This window comes from Astatotilapia calliptera, chromosome 19 (assembly GCF_964374335.1).
Source record: "Astatotilapia calliptera chromosome 19, fAstCal68.1, whole genome shotgun sequence".
In the NCBI taxonomy this organism is placed as follows: Eukaryota; Metazoa; Chordata; class Actinopteri; order Cichliformes; family Cichlidae; genus Astatotilapia; species Astatotilapia calliptera.
Window position 1 is genome coordinate 30,098,238 of NC_137440.1, and position 16,069 is coordinate 30,114,306.

Sequence of the window (16,069 nt, forward strand, 5' to 3'; positions counted from 1 at the left end):
TTAAGTCCATATACATCCATTCAAAAAGTATATATTTATATAATAGTACATTTTTATAAGATTAATCCTTCACTTTCTTTCCATGTGAACAACTATTATTATTACAGCATGTGAACAGTCTGCAGTGTTTAGGGTCAATGCAGGAAAGAAAGAATTCAGTAGGTGGCAATGTATCCTCAGTTATCTGACGTCCCATGCTGTTAGCGTAGAGGTCCATAAGCTAATTTTAGCAATTTCAATAAAATAAGCTTTACTCACAGGATGTAAGGCAGCTCAATGCATTTGATTTCTTTTGTTAACATGACATGACTCTCACAAACACTCCATACTAAAACACATCTTGTTGTGCAGGAGTCATAAAGGCATCAATTTTCAACATCTCACAATATAACAGGAAATTATAACTCCATTGGCAAGTCTACATGTTTACCCATCACCCAATGGACCACTATCAGTCAGGTATTGGCCTCTCCCTGTTACAAACAAATATTCTTTTTATTATTTTGTCTTTATTTAAAGTACAATTAACTTGAGCACTAATACATTTTGCATCATATCTGTTACCAGGTTAAGTCTGAGATAGATCCTCAGTATCCTTAGAGTAATGTCTCTAAAGAGCTTTCATTTCATTACTTTAGTCTAGAGACCTCTCCTTTAAGGTAACATAAGATTATTGTTAATATTAAATCCTGTCTCGCTTATATTGAGATTTCTTTTTGAAAAGACACCTGTCTGTAAAAACACATACAACATTATAAACAGGAGATATTATATGTGTTCATAAAGTAATAAAAGCATGTGCAATAGGGAGCACAGGTAAATAAATATAACCTTTTTAAAATTTTCCTGTGAAATATTAGATTGTAGCTTTAAAATCTTTTGTACCTCATTCCTTCATAGGAACCAAAGTATTTACAAATATTTTTTTCCAATTTCATTGTGAACAAGAGGCAAAGCCAACAGTGAAATATCCTGTGATCAGAAATTAAACTAAACATAATACGCAACATGCAACATTATATTATAATATAATATAATATAATATAATATAATATAATATAATATAATATAATATAATATAATATAATATAATATAATATAAAACATAAACAAGTCAAATATCTTCAAAAATATCATCATCATCAAGAACAATAAAACTATTTAAAAGGTTTACTAAATGGTGTGTGGTAAGAGCAACAACCCACTGACAGATGAATAGTGACTGAGTAGTTGTACCCACAAAACAATGCTGTATATAAAAGTTGTTGTTTTGTATCTACACTTGTGATATATTCTAAAGTTTTTGTAGATTTTTTTTATAAAGAATGCAAAATATAGAAATAATGATAAATGTATATTTTAAAAAAACAAAGTAGCTTTAATTTAATAATGCTTAATTGTTTTCAAATATTTTTCCTTAATATATTTAAAAACATGTATTTTTTAAGTAAAATATACATATTTTTCTGTCTTAAATGGAATAAGCCTTTGTATTTGTGGGATGTAAACTGGAGTACGTAAAATTCAGTTTCAGATTACTGTGCATTTGGTGTTCAAAATTAACATTAAAAATATATATAATTCATTTAACCACTTAAATCGACCTAGCTAACTTTAAGGTGGATGTCTGGTCAATATATTTTTATGTAACTTCGAATAAAACGAATGAAATTTTGTTGGCATCACCATTGCTTGATGGTCCCTTAACGCCTCCAAAGCAGGTGTTTAATTGTTAGACGGCCCCTGCGAAGGTGGGAGTTTCTCTTGTTTCTTGGCGTTAAAGAAAGATCAGCAGCATCTCTATCACCGCCGGACCTCAGCGATAAGGGAGTTTTATAAGGTGAGTGAGGTAAATATTAAAGCCGTGCGTGCCTGTAGTGATAGAAATGCAAACCGGAAGGCTTTACTGCGCTATTAGTGGCGCAATCGTTTTCATCAAGTTACGGAGCTGAAGGAAGGTGGGTGTGCAGGCTGCTGTGAGTGCTGCAGTAAGCGGGGGAACCGAGAGTCGATAAAAATGTCTGATTACGGAGAGCAATACCTTTTCCTTTATTTATAAATATCTTAAAGTTCACGGTACAGTGTGGTGGTGGTGGTGTTGGTGTTGGTGGTGGTGAGGACGAGCCTGTCTCTGGCAACGTGTCAGACTCCTACACCCAAACCAGGTGCATCATTTCTCCTCTCTGTCACACCTATTGTTCCCGATTGTTCCTCGTGGACTTAGCTGCGTGGCAAACCTTGAGTGAGCATCGTTATGTGTAACTTGGGGAGCCCGTTTTTAATAAAATAAGGAGCCCCTCAGACTTCCATTCATGCTGCCACCCTCTGTCTGTGTAGCCTGATGCTGTTCAATCTGGACTCTGTTGGATTCGCACAGAAAAAAATGATACCGGTCAACTTCTTGTGACTTGTTGATTCGATGCTTATCCTACTACATGTGATGTGGGTTTTAACACAAGGGTTACCCTGTAAAATAAATGTGATTCTTGAGGTACATTGAGCTTTTACAGTAAGTAAAGCTAGCCTTTTCTGACTGTGTTTTTTCTGTTTTCGGAAATTGGGCAGAGTACTAAACTGACATCTGGTAACATTTCCACCCGACTGTGCTGAAAGCAGGTGGCCTTGAAAATGCCAGATTTGCTATGGACTTTTGACATTTTAGTGGAATACAATATGTCAAACCCTAATGAGAGCCTGGGAGGAAAATACATTTAGAATGGTGATATTCAGATTTTAGCCAAGATGTAGAGCGTAATCTTACAGGACTCAATATATGCACATCTCATCACGTTTGATAACACCAGATGAATGATAGTAATGATGGCAATTAGTGTTGTTTATTCCTTAATTAGAGAGGAGGCCTATCCTGTTTCCAGGTTCCCAATTATGCGTGTTCTATAAATAGAGGTATTGCGCTTTCAGAGAGATCTCAGAAATATCAAGAAGGGTCAGAATTAGTGTCACAGGTTGGATTAAACAAAGCCTTGCGGGTGTGAAAAGGTCGTTATTGAAAATCAAGGACTTCAGAATCACTGCAGATGCTTTAAATGAAGGGGAGAAACTATATGTTTTTACCTCAGTGTTTTAGACAAACAGATAGTAGGTATTTGTGTGATCGAATTCATACCTAGATGACAAGAACATTGACTAAATTTGCAGCTGATCAGTTGCTTCAGTATAAAATATGTATATATTTCATAGTTTCTTACCAAAGTGCTGTAAATTAGTTGCAGGGTTTTATCCTGTTCCTTTAAAATTTGATCCATACGAGTGCACAGTAAGTGTCTCACAGGCATTAATATTTCAAAAGGCTCTAAGCTGAGATTGAACAAGGGCTTTTAGTAGTGATACGGATATGGTGCACTTGTGTAGCACTGAGCAGGTGCAAAAGGGATGGACAATATTGAGACGTATGTTAGAGCAAGTCTTAAACCACGTTAAGCCTCGTGTTCATTTTCTCCGCATACTTTGTGTTTGGCTGTTTCTTTGTATTTGTTTCAGCACCACGAGCAGGAGGACAGCTCCAGCTGGGCAAGTAGATGAGATGAGATTCTTTGCAGTTTTGAGATTAGACAGAAGTGAAAAGCATAGCATAATCTGTGAAGATTAATACCATGCATGCAATAATTTGCACAAGTTTTAAATATTGCAAATGTTAAATGTACCAAAATCAGGTGGAGTAAATAGAAGACAAATTATGTGATACCTCTTGGTGTGCTACACCAAAACCAAACACTGTGTTTTGAAAGACCTGGCTAATGTATTTCATATCTCATGGCCCCTACAGGATTAACTGTATCCTATCACATTATTGTGATGTTATTGTAGGGTCTTTACCTTACAATATAAAGTGCCTTGAGGCAGTTGTTATGTTATGATTTGGTGCTTTATAAATAAAGTTGAATTGAATTGAATATCTATTATTTAACCAGTTAATATAAAGCCATGGTTAAAAAACAAACAAACAACAAAAACAAAGTAGATCCTTATGTATGTCAGGCCATAATAAAAAGAGATGACTGTGCTGACGTGCCACCTTTAATACAGTGATGAATGGGAGTTACATGCATATTTGAGTCAGGGATCGGAGAGAAATAGCTCATGTTGCAGACAGATTGCTACTGTGTAGCACAAAACACGGGTCATCCAGTGAACCATCCCTCTTTCTGTTCTGGTAGTAATGCTGATGATGGTGGTAGTCATGCAGTTTCTCACAGTGAGAAATGCAGTGCAGGTATGGCTTGTGTGCACCAGACATTCATGACTGCACCACATATTTGATGTTTTTCTGCAGGTCATCTCCTCAGCCCCACCACCCCACATACCAGACTGCCAGATGGAAATAAGAATGTCAGAAAACCTTTGCTGTCCTTTTAACAGACCGTTGAACACAAACAGAATATCAGAACAAAGCAAAGGCTGATGATACCACAGTTAGCTGCGAAAACTCCATTTGTATTCCACCTGTCATCTAACCACAGTATTTGTTGGCTCGGGCTTTGTTCTTTTGAAGTCTTTAGTAGAAAGTAGGCGCCCTGCTATTTGAGATTCAAGCTGTGAATTTTTACTGCTGTTCCTCCGAGGTCTATCACAGTGATGCTGATGCATGCAGCGCTGTCACTGATGTATTGTGCACAGATTTTCACAAAGAAGCACCCCGCCATAAACTTACCATACAATGAGGAGTATCAGATATTCACAGTCATACATAAATGTCAGACTGTCTTTTGATACTTCATACTGACAGTGCCTTTTGTGGGCTAGCATTCATATCAGATAAACCTCCTTAGACATTCAGAGAGGTCACAGCAGCAAGAAACAGCATCAGATGCTGTAATTTTCAATTTCTAGTTATCAGATGAATCTGTACGTATTAATCAAATATTTCGAAGCAACTATGCTATATATTCATTGCAGTGTTTTTAAATGTGAATATTTTCCTTTTTTGTTATGAACTGCTGGTCACACAGTACAATATGTTATTCTCCGCAGGTATGTTTATTAAAATGATCTGGATATCTGCAACAAATTAAAGTCCATTAAAGTTCTTTATTAATGTTTTCCACAGTAATATGTGCATATATTGCACTCAGCTTTATTTTCAAGCAGCTGTGGTGTTTAAAATAAATAGACTGTACATGTATAGGTTATATAGTGTGTAATGCTGATAATTATATCTGTTTCCGTAAGTCTCTCTTTGATTAAACCATTGCTGATTGTTTGCCTGGCAATTTTTTGTGTGCCAAGTAATTAAATGCTACTTTTTTATGTAAATATGGTTTAGATAGTGACAGAGACGTTTGTCCAGAATAATATTTTCCAACAGACAGGATTTTATGGTTGACGTGGAGGTGAGGTTTATATTGATTGGGGCTCAGGTTTTCTCACAGGCCCAGTTTTAGGATCATCTACAGGAGAATTTGCAGTGTAAGAAGCTGTGGGTGGAATCGTCCACATCCTGTGTGGTGTGCAGAGAAAATGCAGCTCAGAGAGGTTCTGTGGTTACTGAATAGGTCAGGTACAGTGTAATCAAGCATTCATATCTTAGAGCCAAGAATCACAGATGCTACATTGGTCCTAATAAGGACTGGCCCAGTCCACACAGCAACAGCAAGGCAGACACACAACCACAATCTCTCGGGGCCTTCTGAGCATGTGCAGCCAGACAGGAAGCAGGTGTTAGGTTTGTTGAGGATAGCCTGTGTGTGCAGTCATCGCTCCAGTCATGCAAAGGCTCATTCAGCCTTCGGAAGGAGGCTGGGTGGGGAGCGGACGGTGCGTTAACTGTGAACTCTGAGCAGACACACCTCAGTGATCTGTGTTTGTGTGTCTGATGTGATAACGAGCAAGTTGTGAAAAGAATAAAGCCCCCTCCCTTTCCCTCCACTGAGCAGGTGGTGAGCAGATTGCATTAAAACCTCCGCCCCAATCCTCCTCAGCCTCAGGCTGAGTCTGACAAGGGCTGCCCATCCACACATCCTCCGCCCAAAACCCTTCACAGCAGAGGATGTAGCTCCTGCAGAGTTAGGAATAAGATGCATTCACACATGACATCCCTGTCACAACAGCAACAGTCTACCAATCAGATGCACCACATAATAATGGAAATGTCCTCAACTCACTAGCTCAGTGTGAAGTTAATGAAGAATGTCTTGCATGTCTTGCACTGAGATGGACAATCAGAATGTGTTTAATTTTCGATTGTTCAGGCAGAACTTGCCATCTATAAATGTAGCCGATAAGCCGAAGAGCTCACATTATTATGCTCCTGATTTTGTAAATGCACTTTCATCCCTGGACTTTGCTTTGATAAGAAATTATTAAGCTATTATTGATCTTCTGTTGGATTATTTGAGGGCTTAACCATGTCCTGCAGGAAAAGTACCACAGCTGCTTTTGAGTGTGTTGGTGGAAAACTACCGGGGGGAAATCTACAGGGGGCATTCAGTTTTAACCCCTGTCTACTACAGGGGGTTAGACAGAATAATATAAACTGACTCAAGGTGTAAAGTCACACAATTACAAATGCTGCAATGATTGTCAAATGCCAGTGTGAGGTGGAAAAAATACATGTATGTTACTGGGAATTATGCAGGTAATAGACGAAAATATAACTGTACAGGCTAAAACCTGAAATTATGAACATAATTACTGCCGTGCTCCATTTGTTTTTGCTTTTTGTTAATTGTTGCACTGTTGAAATTTTTATTTCTTGTTCATTTTCAGCCAACAGCTAAAGCAGGCATTGACATGATGCAGAAATTGTAGTTCAGTTAATGACTGCAAGGTCAGTCTTCAAGGCTACTGGTTAACCCTAAACCAAAAGATTCCCACCATCACACTTCAAACTTGGCATCGTGTTCTTCTATTGAACAGCTATCCTTGCTCGGCACCAAATATGAATGCTGCATCTGTCCAGTGAACATTATTCCAAAGCTTCTGGTCTTTGACTGTATGTTAATTAGTAAAATTAGCAAAATGCAGTCTTCACTACATCACTCACTACAGACCCTGCGATAAAACTTTGGTATTCCTTACAGAGCAGATTGCTCTAAAGCTGAATTTTTTATCATCAGCCTTTCCTAATTTGTTAAATTTTTAAGGCTTATTTACATCAGAGAATAGTGTTTGGCTCTAGCCTTGCTGGATATCGCAACAGCATATAAATCGTCTAGAGAAGCTGCTAATAATAATAATAATAAGATACTAGAGAAGCTGCATGGACTTGGACTGCTGCAGGAAGCAGGCTTCAAGTCATCTGTATCTGATGCCAGTGGCCAAGGGTCACTGTAAGCAGTGTACAGAGAAACAGAAGCCAAAGCTTCTCAGCTTGAATGGATTCTCGATAAGTGCTTCAGCCACTGAGGTTTGTTTCACTGTCTGCCCTTCAACATGATTGACAGGAGAGCAAACGCATAGATTATATAAAAGAAAAATATGATCCTCCTTTGAAGTTTGAGGCCAGACTGGAGGTTGCACTGACTCCCCATCTCATCTTGAAGTACGAAGCATTACAAAAGGAAAGAGTCTGGTTATCATGGTAACCTAGCTCTCTCTACATAACCCTCTCTTTTTACAGTCTTTTAGGTGATACCATTATTAAGCTACGAATTTTCTCCATTGTAGCTTTAAGGTTTTCATCAGAGTCAAGTGGCAGTTATCTGTTAAATTTTTTTGTCTACCTCCACTCACTTTATCCCATACATCTCAGCATGAAAGGTCGGAGGAGATCTCCCACTATGTGTTCTCTCATGCAGTTTCATTGGCTTTTTAAAAGTCAAATAAAGAGAGATTCTTTATGCAAAACACTTTTTAAAAACTAGGATTTTGCTAATTAGGGTCTCACCTTCAGAAAACCCTGCAGGGCACGGCTGACAAAAAGAAAAGTTCATGCATATTCTACCAGCTCCGAGCCGTCACAAAAGCAAACGATAAGGGAAATGTCAAATCTTTCCTGTCTGTGCAGGTGCGGCCGTCTCGCGCAGAGAGGGCATATTTTGCAAACACAAACAGAACAGCGGCAGGGGGAAAATGTTTAACAAGGCTGCAGTCAGTGCAGTCAAGAGGAGAAGCGCGCCTCTGAAGTCGTGAATGTTTTATTTATGGCGATTGCAAATTGTACTCGGGGTTATATCATAGTTATGGTGACAGTAAGTTGATTGGGTGCAGAGGTTTGGAAGTCACCAGAAGTTTACATTTTATATATAGTTCATTTCTCAGGAAAAACGGGCCCATCGCTCTCTCGTTCTCTCAGGCAGGGGATATATCTTGATCCAGCTGAATGTTTTACGAAGGAATGGGAAGTTATACAGAGACTGTCCACCAAATACTTTATGGTATTTATTAGCCTGTGGTGCAGCTGGGAATTAGAATCCAGCCTCTCTGAAGCAAATTTATATGTAGAGATTACGGTTTTCCCTGACATGGATTTTATATCATAGCAGCTTCTTATTTCAGCATGACAAATCATCTGTGAAGAGATATGGTACAGTTATTTAAAGGATAGTAAAAGCTAATAGTGGATGCCAACACTTGGTTTGAATATTTATTTCTTTATCTTGCTTTCACAGCCCAGCATATCCAGTGTCTTTGATATGGCGCTATATGGTGGAAGACAATGCAAGTTTGTTTGGCCCAGATTCATGGCACAGAAAATGGATCCTAATGACTTTGGAAGCCTCCCTGTTGTTTTTCTTAGCACCACCTGTTATTTTTGTTTTTGGTGTGATTGTTTAATAGTTATTGATGCCAAATTTGCTTCACACATTCATGTCCCTGTCAACATGGATTCCACTCACTTAGGTGAACCCACTGACTTCTCCTCTAGTGCCATCGAGAGATCAACAAGAGTATAATCAAGTGTCTTCGAGCTAGTGGGATTCCCATCAACCCTCAATTGGTTGGACAGGTTTTGCCTTCAGGACTAATTCTTAATAGCAAAGATTCAACAAGGTGCTGGATTTTGGTCCATATTGATTTGATAGAATCACACAATTGCTGCAGATTTGTCAGATGCAGATCTGCCGTTGCACCACATCAGAAAGGTGCCAAACTGAATTGAGATCTGGTGACTGGGGAGGCCTTTTGAGTACAGTGAACTCGTTGACATATCTTCAGGAAACCAGCTTGGGATGATTTGAGTTTTGCAACATAGTGTGTTATAGTGCAGGAAACAGTCATCAGAAGATGGTACACTGTGGTCATAAGGGATGGACAGGGTCAGCAGCAATACTCAGGTAGGCTAAGTCTTCCATTGGCCTATTTTTCTGATGTTGTGCGAATTGTAGCCTCAGTTTCCTGTTATTATCTGACAGGAGTGGACTACAGTGTGCTCTTCTGTTCCTGTAGCCCAAGTCCTTTAAAGTTTGTGTTGTGCGTTCAGAGATGCTCTTCTGCGTACATTTGTTGTGGATGTTTGAGTTACTGTTACCTTCCTAGCAGTGATGGGAATAACGGCGTTACTTTTTTCAGTAACGAGTAATCTAACTAATTACTATTCCTATCGTTACAACGCCGTTACAGTTACTAACAAGAAAATGCGGTCCGTTACTATTTTTCAACAAACAGACGGTTGAAGCTGTCTTCAGCTTACCGCATCTTATATCAGTTGCACAGAAGTAGCTGTAAGTAATCTGGACGCTACAGCTTTAAGCAGCTGCGCGCGCTCGTAACTATAATTAATTACTTTTTCAAAGTAACTTGCCCAACACTGCTTCCTAGTAGCTCAAAGTGGCTATTATCCTCTGATCACTCACTTTAACAAGGTATTTTCAACCAGAAAACTGCAGCTCACTGGCTTTTTCTTTTTCTGACCGTGATCTGTAAACCCTAGAAATGGTTGTGTGTGAAAATCCTGAGAAGATCAGCAGTCTGACATACTCATTGTTATTGGTGCATGTCTGGTGCACAAAACACGTTGCATTCAAGGTTATTCAAATCATTATTCTTCAATATTCTGATACTCGGTGTGAACTTCAAGAGGTCGTATTGTTGGGCTGATTAGATATTTGCATTAGCAAGCAGTCGAACAGGTGTACCTAATAAAGTGCCAGTGAAAGGGTTAGTGCTAATTAGCACATTTTTGCATTGTCACCATCATTGAGCTTGTTGACATGTAAATATTAGCTTTTTGCTTATAATACTACCATCAGTGTTTCAATATGAGGTTCTTTTTCTTTGTGTTTTAACAAATAATTTGTAGGTAATGACACAACAAAAATAGTCTTTTGAAAAAAATCCAGAAGCTGGTTTCATCAAAATAATATTAGTAAGGGCATGAAATATGTCTGGATTGAATCGCAGTTTACCGCAAGTGATTGATTTGTTGATGAACAGTGAAATTGTTTTGTCTGACACACACACACACACACACACTTGTACATTCATGACTTGAGAAAACATCACACTGAGTTATATTCATTCTTAGGAGCCTCCTTTAACCTTCACTACTTCTAAAACACAAAAAATATCACAGTGAAAAATACTGTTAGGTCCATAATGTGTTGGACTGAGATTATGTAGTTTTTATCACGAACGTCACCACAGCAGATGTTAAATCAGATAGCCAACGTGTGTTTGAAATGCAGAGTTTTTACCTTTAATTCAAGGAGATTTAAAAAAATAAATTGCACTGTTTATGAATCACATTTTACAGACAGTGCCTCATTTTTCAATGTTCAAAAGCAATTGGACAAACTAGCATAATTTTAGATATAAGGATTTTTTTAAAGATACTTGGATTAAAATCCTTTGCAGTCAAGTACATCAAGTGTAGAATCAACAGACAAAACTAATTGCAGTGTTTTCGCCCTCGAGATGCTCTACCAGACCTTCAGTTGGTGCTTGTTTTTTTTTTATATTTCTGCCTTCAGTTTTGTACTTAGTAACTGAACAGCATGCTCTGTTGGGCTGAGATCAGAAGAATATCCAATTTCTTTGCTTCCTTGTCTTGGGTTGCTTTTGCACTATGCTTTGGGTCATTGCTTGCCATCACCAGTGTGTGAATGTGTGCGTGAATGGGTGGATGACTGGATATGTAAAGTGCTTTGGGGTCCTTAGGGACTAGTAAAGCGCTATATAAATACAGGCCATTTACCATTGTCCATTTGTACTGTGAAGCCCTATTTGATCAGTTTTGTATTTGGCTCAATCTGATCAGAGAATACAGCCACGGACACTTTACAATTCATCCGACTGCTTCTAACAGCAGTCACATTCACAATAAACACCAGTGACACAGTTCCACCATGCATGCTCATGCCATAACATTATCTCTACCATGTTTGACAGATGATGTGATAATCTTCAGATCATTAGCTGTTTCTCTCCTTCTCTATACTTCTGAATTCTGATATGAATTTTCAGACTTTTTTAGAAGGTTTTTTTTGGCGAAGTCTAATCCAGCGTTCTTGAGTGTAACCGGTGGTTTGCACCTCTATATTTATATTTATGAAGGCATTAATTGATTGTAGACTGACACACTTTGTCTCTCAAGTGTTAATGACTTGGGTTGATGTTGAGAAGTTGTTTTTCTTAACTATGGAAACAATTCTACCATCATCCACTTTAGTTGTCTTCTGTGAATTTCAGGCCTTTTGGTGTTGCTGAACTGGTCAGTCTTTTTTTCTTTCCTCTCTAATCCTCTGGAGTCAACGAACCCGCTGGTGTGTCCAAATCACATGACCAGTTTAAGATGGCGTAGCAATAAGACGCAGCCTCGCTGAGTCTCTGTCTCAACTTGTGTGGAAAGTGCAGACTTTTTAATCTTAACAGTGCAGTTATGTGAATTTTATTGGCAGTTTAATGCAGTCCTACCTCACAAAAACAGACTGAAGCCAGCAAAATAACCATGCCTATGTTTCCCATGTTGTGGACACATCTTACTGTAAACAACACTACAGAAGCATTTCAGATATTTAATAATGTGACAGTGTTGCTCTTAAACTATGTAAAAATAACCGTTACAAAAGCAAAAATGTTCCGAATCACATTTAGTGTTATGTTTTAGATCATCTCAGTAGATATTTGGGTTCAGGTGTTTGCCTTAGTTTGATATTGCTGCTCTCCCAAAGTGTGGTTAGGGTTGGCACAGACAAACACAAACATCCATCAGCTGTTTTTCTGGTGCACTGAGCAGATTAGATGACTTGAGCTAGGTTTTTCTTCTTTACAGCTTGCCATTTTTTCTGCTTGCCCGACTCAAACTTAGGTGTAGCTCATCAGAAGCTCACGGCTCCTGTATTGACTTCAGCATCTGTGATGATAATAGTCTCACTGAGCACAGAGGAAAGATACCACTCATTCTGCCAGCGGGAAGCACAACACTGCTTCACAAGCCAAACATCAGTTTGTAATCTGCTGCGTTGGCTTGGAAGCTTGATTCGGAGGAGGAGAGATGTGGGAGCAGAGGGAGAGGCTTAAAAAGACTCCGGATTTGCAGAGTCAAATAAGCTGGAGGAGAAATGGATACCTTGGGATCAGCATTAGCATGTCTGAGCGTTTAAGCACGAGGGTTAGGAAAGAAAAGAATAACCATGGAGTCGCAGCATTAAACTGCTGAGTCATGCTGTGACGTTTGTCCAAATGTTGTGCAAAACCACTCCACAGTCAGCCTGTATCCTTCAGCATCCTGCCCGGTCCTTGAGGTGCAGAAGAAGAGTTTCACTGTTTGCATCAGCAGCCGGCAGCAACAGAAGTAAGTGACTTGTCTGGTAAAGGAAGGGGGGAGAGCTCAGTGGGTCAGTAGAGGTGTGTATAAGCTTCTGCAAGTCAAAGTAAAACGTAGCATGTTTTCAGTTTATACTTACCTTGCGGTCATCATTTCTGTTAGGAAGATTGCAAAAGGGATAGAGCTGTTGTAGAAATAAACCACTTAGATTTAGTCTGTTAATCAGACAACTTGGACAAAAATAATCTCCAAAAATTCATCATCCAGTAGCTGCAGGTATAAACTACACTCATTTCTTATAATTTATGTGACAAACTACTTAATGGCAGTAGGAGTTTCTGTGTTTGTTTAGTCAGAGCACAGCGTTCGCTCTTTGTGCCATAAATGTATTTGTTTACTCGTCCATTTTTAGCGCTAAAACAATCCCTTTGTTTATACTAATGGCTCAAATTCATCACTGGCAAAGGGAGAAAAGGTGATCTATGAAACAGAGTGTGTATGTTATGGATTCAATTTGTGACCAGTCCTCAGGGAATCTCCTTCCAAGTCATCTCCACAGGGAGGATGCTGCTGTATCTGACAGCATCTGAATATTGACTGTAAGCTATACAGTTTCACAAGCCCTTCCTGGGTTATATTTTTAACTTTCTGCTCCTCAGACCTTTTCCGAGTGTGACGTACAACACTCGGGCAGCACTACCATTGATCTGCTCGCCTCCTACACGAGAAATCTTGCTGTGCACAACATGAGGTGTTTGGTAAATGCTTCAGAAAGCTGTGATGGAGCTTCTCAAGAAGTGACATCATTGGTGCAGCGATAAATCATCCCTAGATTAGGTTCAGTAATCGTTGCCAATTTGATGGCTTTTAGCCTCCTTTCCTTTTTTCTCACTCTGGTACCTTTTCATTTCTTGGCTGCCGTTTCCAACTGCGACTCACGCAGCGTATTTACTACAGAGCATGCCGTTCTGTGACAGCAACAACATCTCGTGGAATATTATTTTCACCATGAAATCTGGTCGTTTATGTGAATCTGCAGCACTGACGCGGAACTTTGTCAGCACTGCGTTTCGGCTCCATTTCCTCCGAATGTTTATTTAGTAAGGAGTGTACACAAGTCGAGCAGCTGGGAGTGGGGACTGTATTGATTGAAAATGAGGATGGTGTGTGCTGGAGGACAGATGGTTCAGGCCTTCATTCTGTGGTCATGGCAGTGTGAGTGATCATATCCTGTGCACGCTTCACAATCTGTTCGAGCTTGCAGTTGGGTTTGTTGTTAACTCTTGTTGGGCTTGTTTGTATTTTTTCTAAAGAGCATCCGGTAAATCTGTTATCCAGTTTGTCACTTTCATGTAGCATCTCTACTTCCATTTGTCTGATAAAGAAAAGGAGCAAACGGATCAATTGTAGCTAATGGACCGTGATGCTCATTAAACTGATCCTTGCAAATGCAATCATAACTGCACTTAGAGTGTGTGTGGCACTTGTCTGATGAAAGTGAGTCAGTGAATGAACTTCCAGTTTCACAGATTATTGCTAACTAACAGTGTCATTCTGATTCTTTACAGGCAGAGGCTGGGTATTCAAAAGATGGGTGCAATAACAACAAAGACTAAAGCTGTTTAGAGTGACCCGTGTATTCTTTGAGAGATGAATTGCCACATTATTTATCACACAAAATGAAAAGGTTGGCTCATAAACCGTGAAGTAAAACTCCTCATTTAGCTGGATTGGGTGCTACCGCCTAACTTGAAGTATGAAGGTGGTTCTTGTTAGCTAATATTAGCACACTTTAGGTATATAACACTGCTGTGTAAGTGTAGTTTATATACCACCTGTGACTCTTTTAAAGCCTTTCATCTTCAAAAATGAGGAAACTTATTTGTTAAGCAGATGAAGTTTACATGTAATAAAATGTGCTTTTACAATGGAGTTTTTAGCTAAATGCTAAATATTAACATGTTAAGATAATGCTAAATTAGCATTAGTTTAAATACTATGGCTGACACATTGTAAGTGATGCTCATCTGTATTTCCCATTAGATATGGTCCATTGCTGATGGCTCAGTCTGAGCTGTTCGTGACGAGAGCTTCCCCTGTGGAGGCGAGGCCCGTGGAGCTAGATGTTCTGGGGTTCCTGCAACGTTTTGGGGATGAAAACAGCACAGCTGAGAGATGCTACCGCTCGCACTCCCACAGCAGCGTCCTCCAGGGTCTGCCATTTGGTGGGGTTCCCACGGTCCTCGTCATCAATGTCGTAATCTGGATGGTAAAGACTCAACCAAACTAACTAACACTCAATATTACTACACAATAATACAGAGCTTCCCAAAGTGTGGGGCCCGCCCCCTAGGGGGGGCGCAGAGCCATTGCATCGGGGGCGCGGTATGAAAAGGGGAAAAAAAAAATGCTTGGACACTGCTAGCACAGGGCGCCCGAATATGCTGAATATGTTTCCAAAACAACTACTAACTACTCCTACATTTTGGAGATGTTAGCTCTTTATACAGTAAAGTTACAGCGGGATACAAATATTATCAGGCTCATCCTGCCACGATTTAATCCCCCGGTTCAAATCACGGACAAACAGTATCCCACAGCTGTTTATGTTTTTGAACCCATTTTGCACAGAGAGGCATTTTTTTTTTTTTTTTTTGGAAAAATGTATTGATAGCAATGTTGAATATTATTACACAGGAAAAAACAACTACATGTAAAATAATGACACCGTGACGCCTCTGCCTTTCTAAATGGAGGGACAGTAACTGCGTGTGTGTATGTAAGCCTGTAAAACCTGAAGATAGTCAGATTAACAGTATTTTGTCTCTATCTGCCATTCTGCAATTCCTCTCATGTAAACAATAACGTGGCGCACAGCTGACGTGAAAAAAGGCACATACCTTTGACGTTGCGTGACGAACTCTGTATTCCTCGTCCACACGTTAACGCAAAAAAAGGATTTAAAAAAATCTCAGTTATCGGTGATTCAAAACACCGTTTACGTGTGGACGAAACAGCTGCGTTTTCAAAAATACCCGTGTAGGTGCGGACGTAGCGTAAAAGAGTTAGTAGTTTATTTTATTACTACTGTAATTTATTACAGATTACTTGTATTTGCTTAATTGTTTACTAAATGTTTGAGGTGTGAAATAAACTGCAATGGAGCAAAATATGGGCGTGTGTGGTTGGAGGATGTATTTGTGCGTGCGCGCGCACCCGGGGGGCCGCGAACATTTTTCTTGTAAAACAAAGAGGGCCCAGCAAAAAAAGTTTGGGAACCGCTGCAATCATACAACAAAGTCACAGTAGCATGCAAAAGTCTTGAGCCACCCTTCATGTCATTGCATTTTCTTTCCAAGGAGCCAGACTTTTCGTCATTTTTATTACGTTGGTCCTGAGTAA

The 16,069-nt window shown here is 39.3% G+C and overlaps 1 protein-coding gene across 1 annotated transcript in view; it reads left to right on the forward strand.

Moving 5' to 3' along the window:
• The first annotated feature begins 1,718 nt into the window (after positions 1-1,718).
• Positions 1,719-16,069, forward strand: part of tmem63c (transmembrane protein 63C) — a 42,648-nt gene continuing 28,297 nt past the window's right edge. Inside the window, exons 1-2 of the mRNA XM_026151819.2 lie at positions 1,719-1,840; positions 14,711-14,936. Coding sequence (XP_026007604.1) covers positions 14,727-14,936 — 210 coding nt within the window. The 5' untranslated portion in view covers positions 1,719-1,840; positions 14,711-14,726. The remainder of the gene's footprint in view (positions 1,841-14,710; positions 14,937-16,069) is intronic.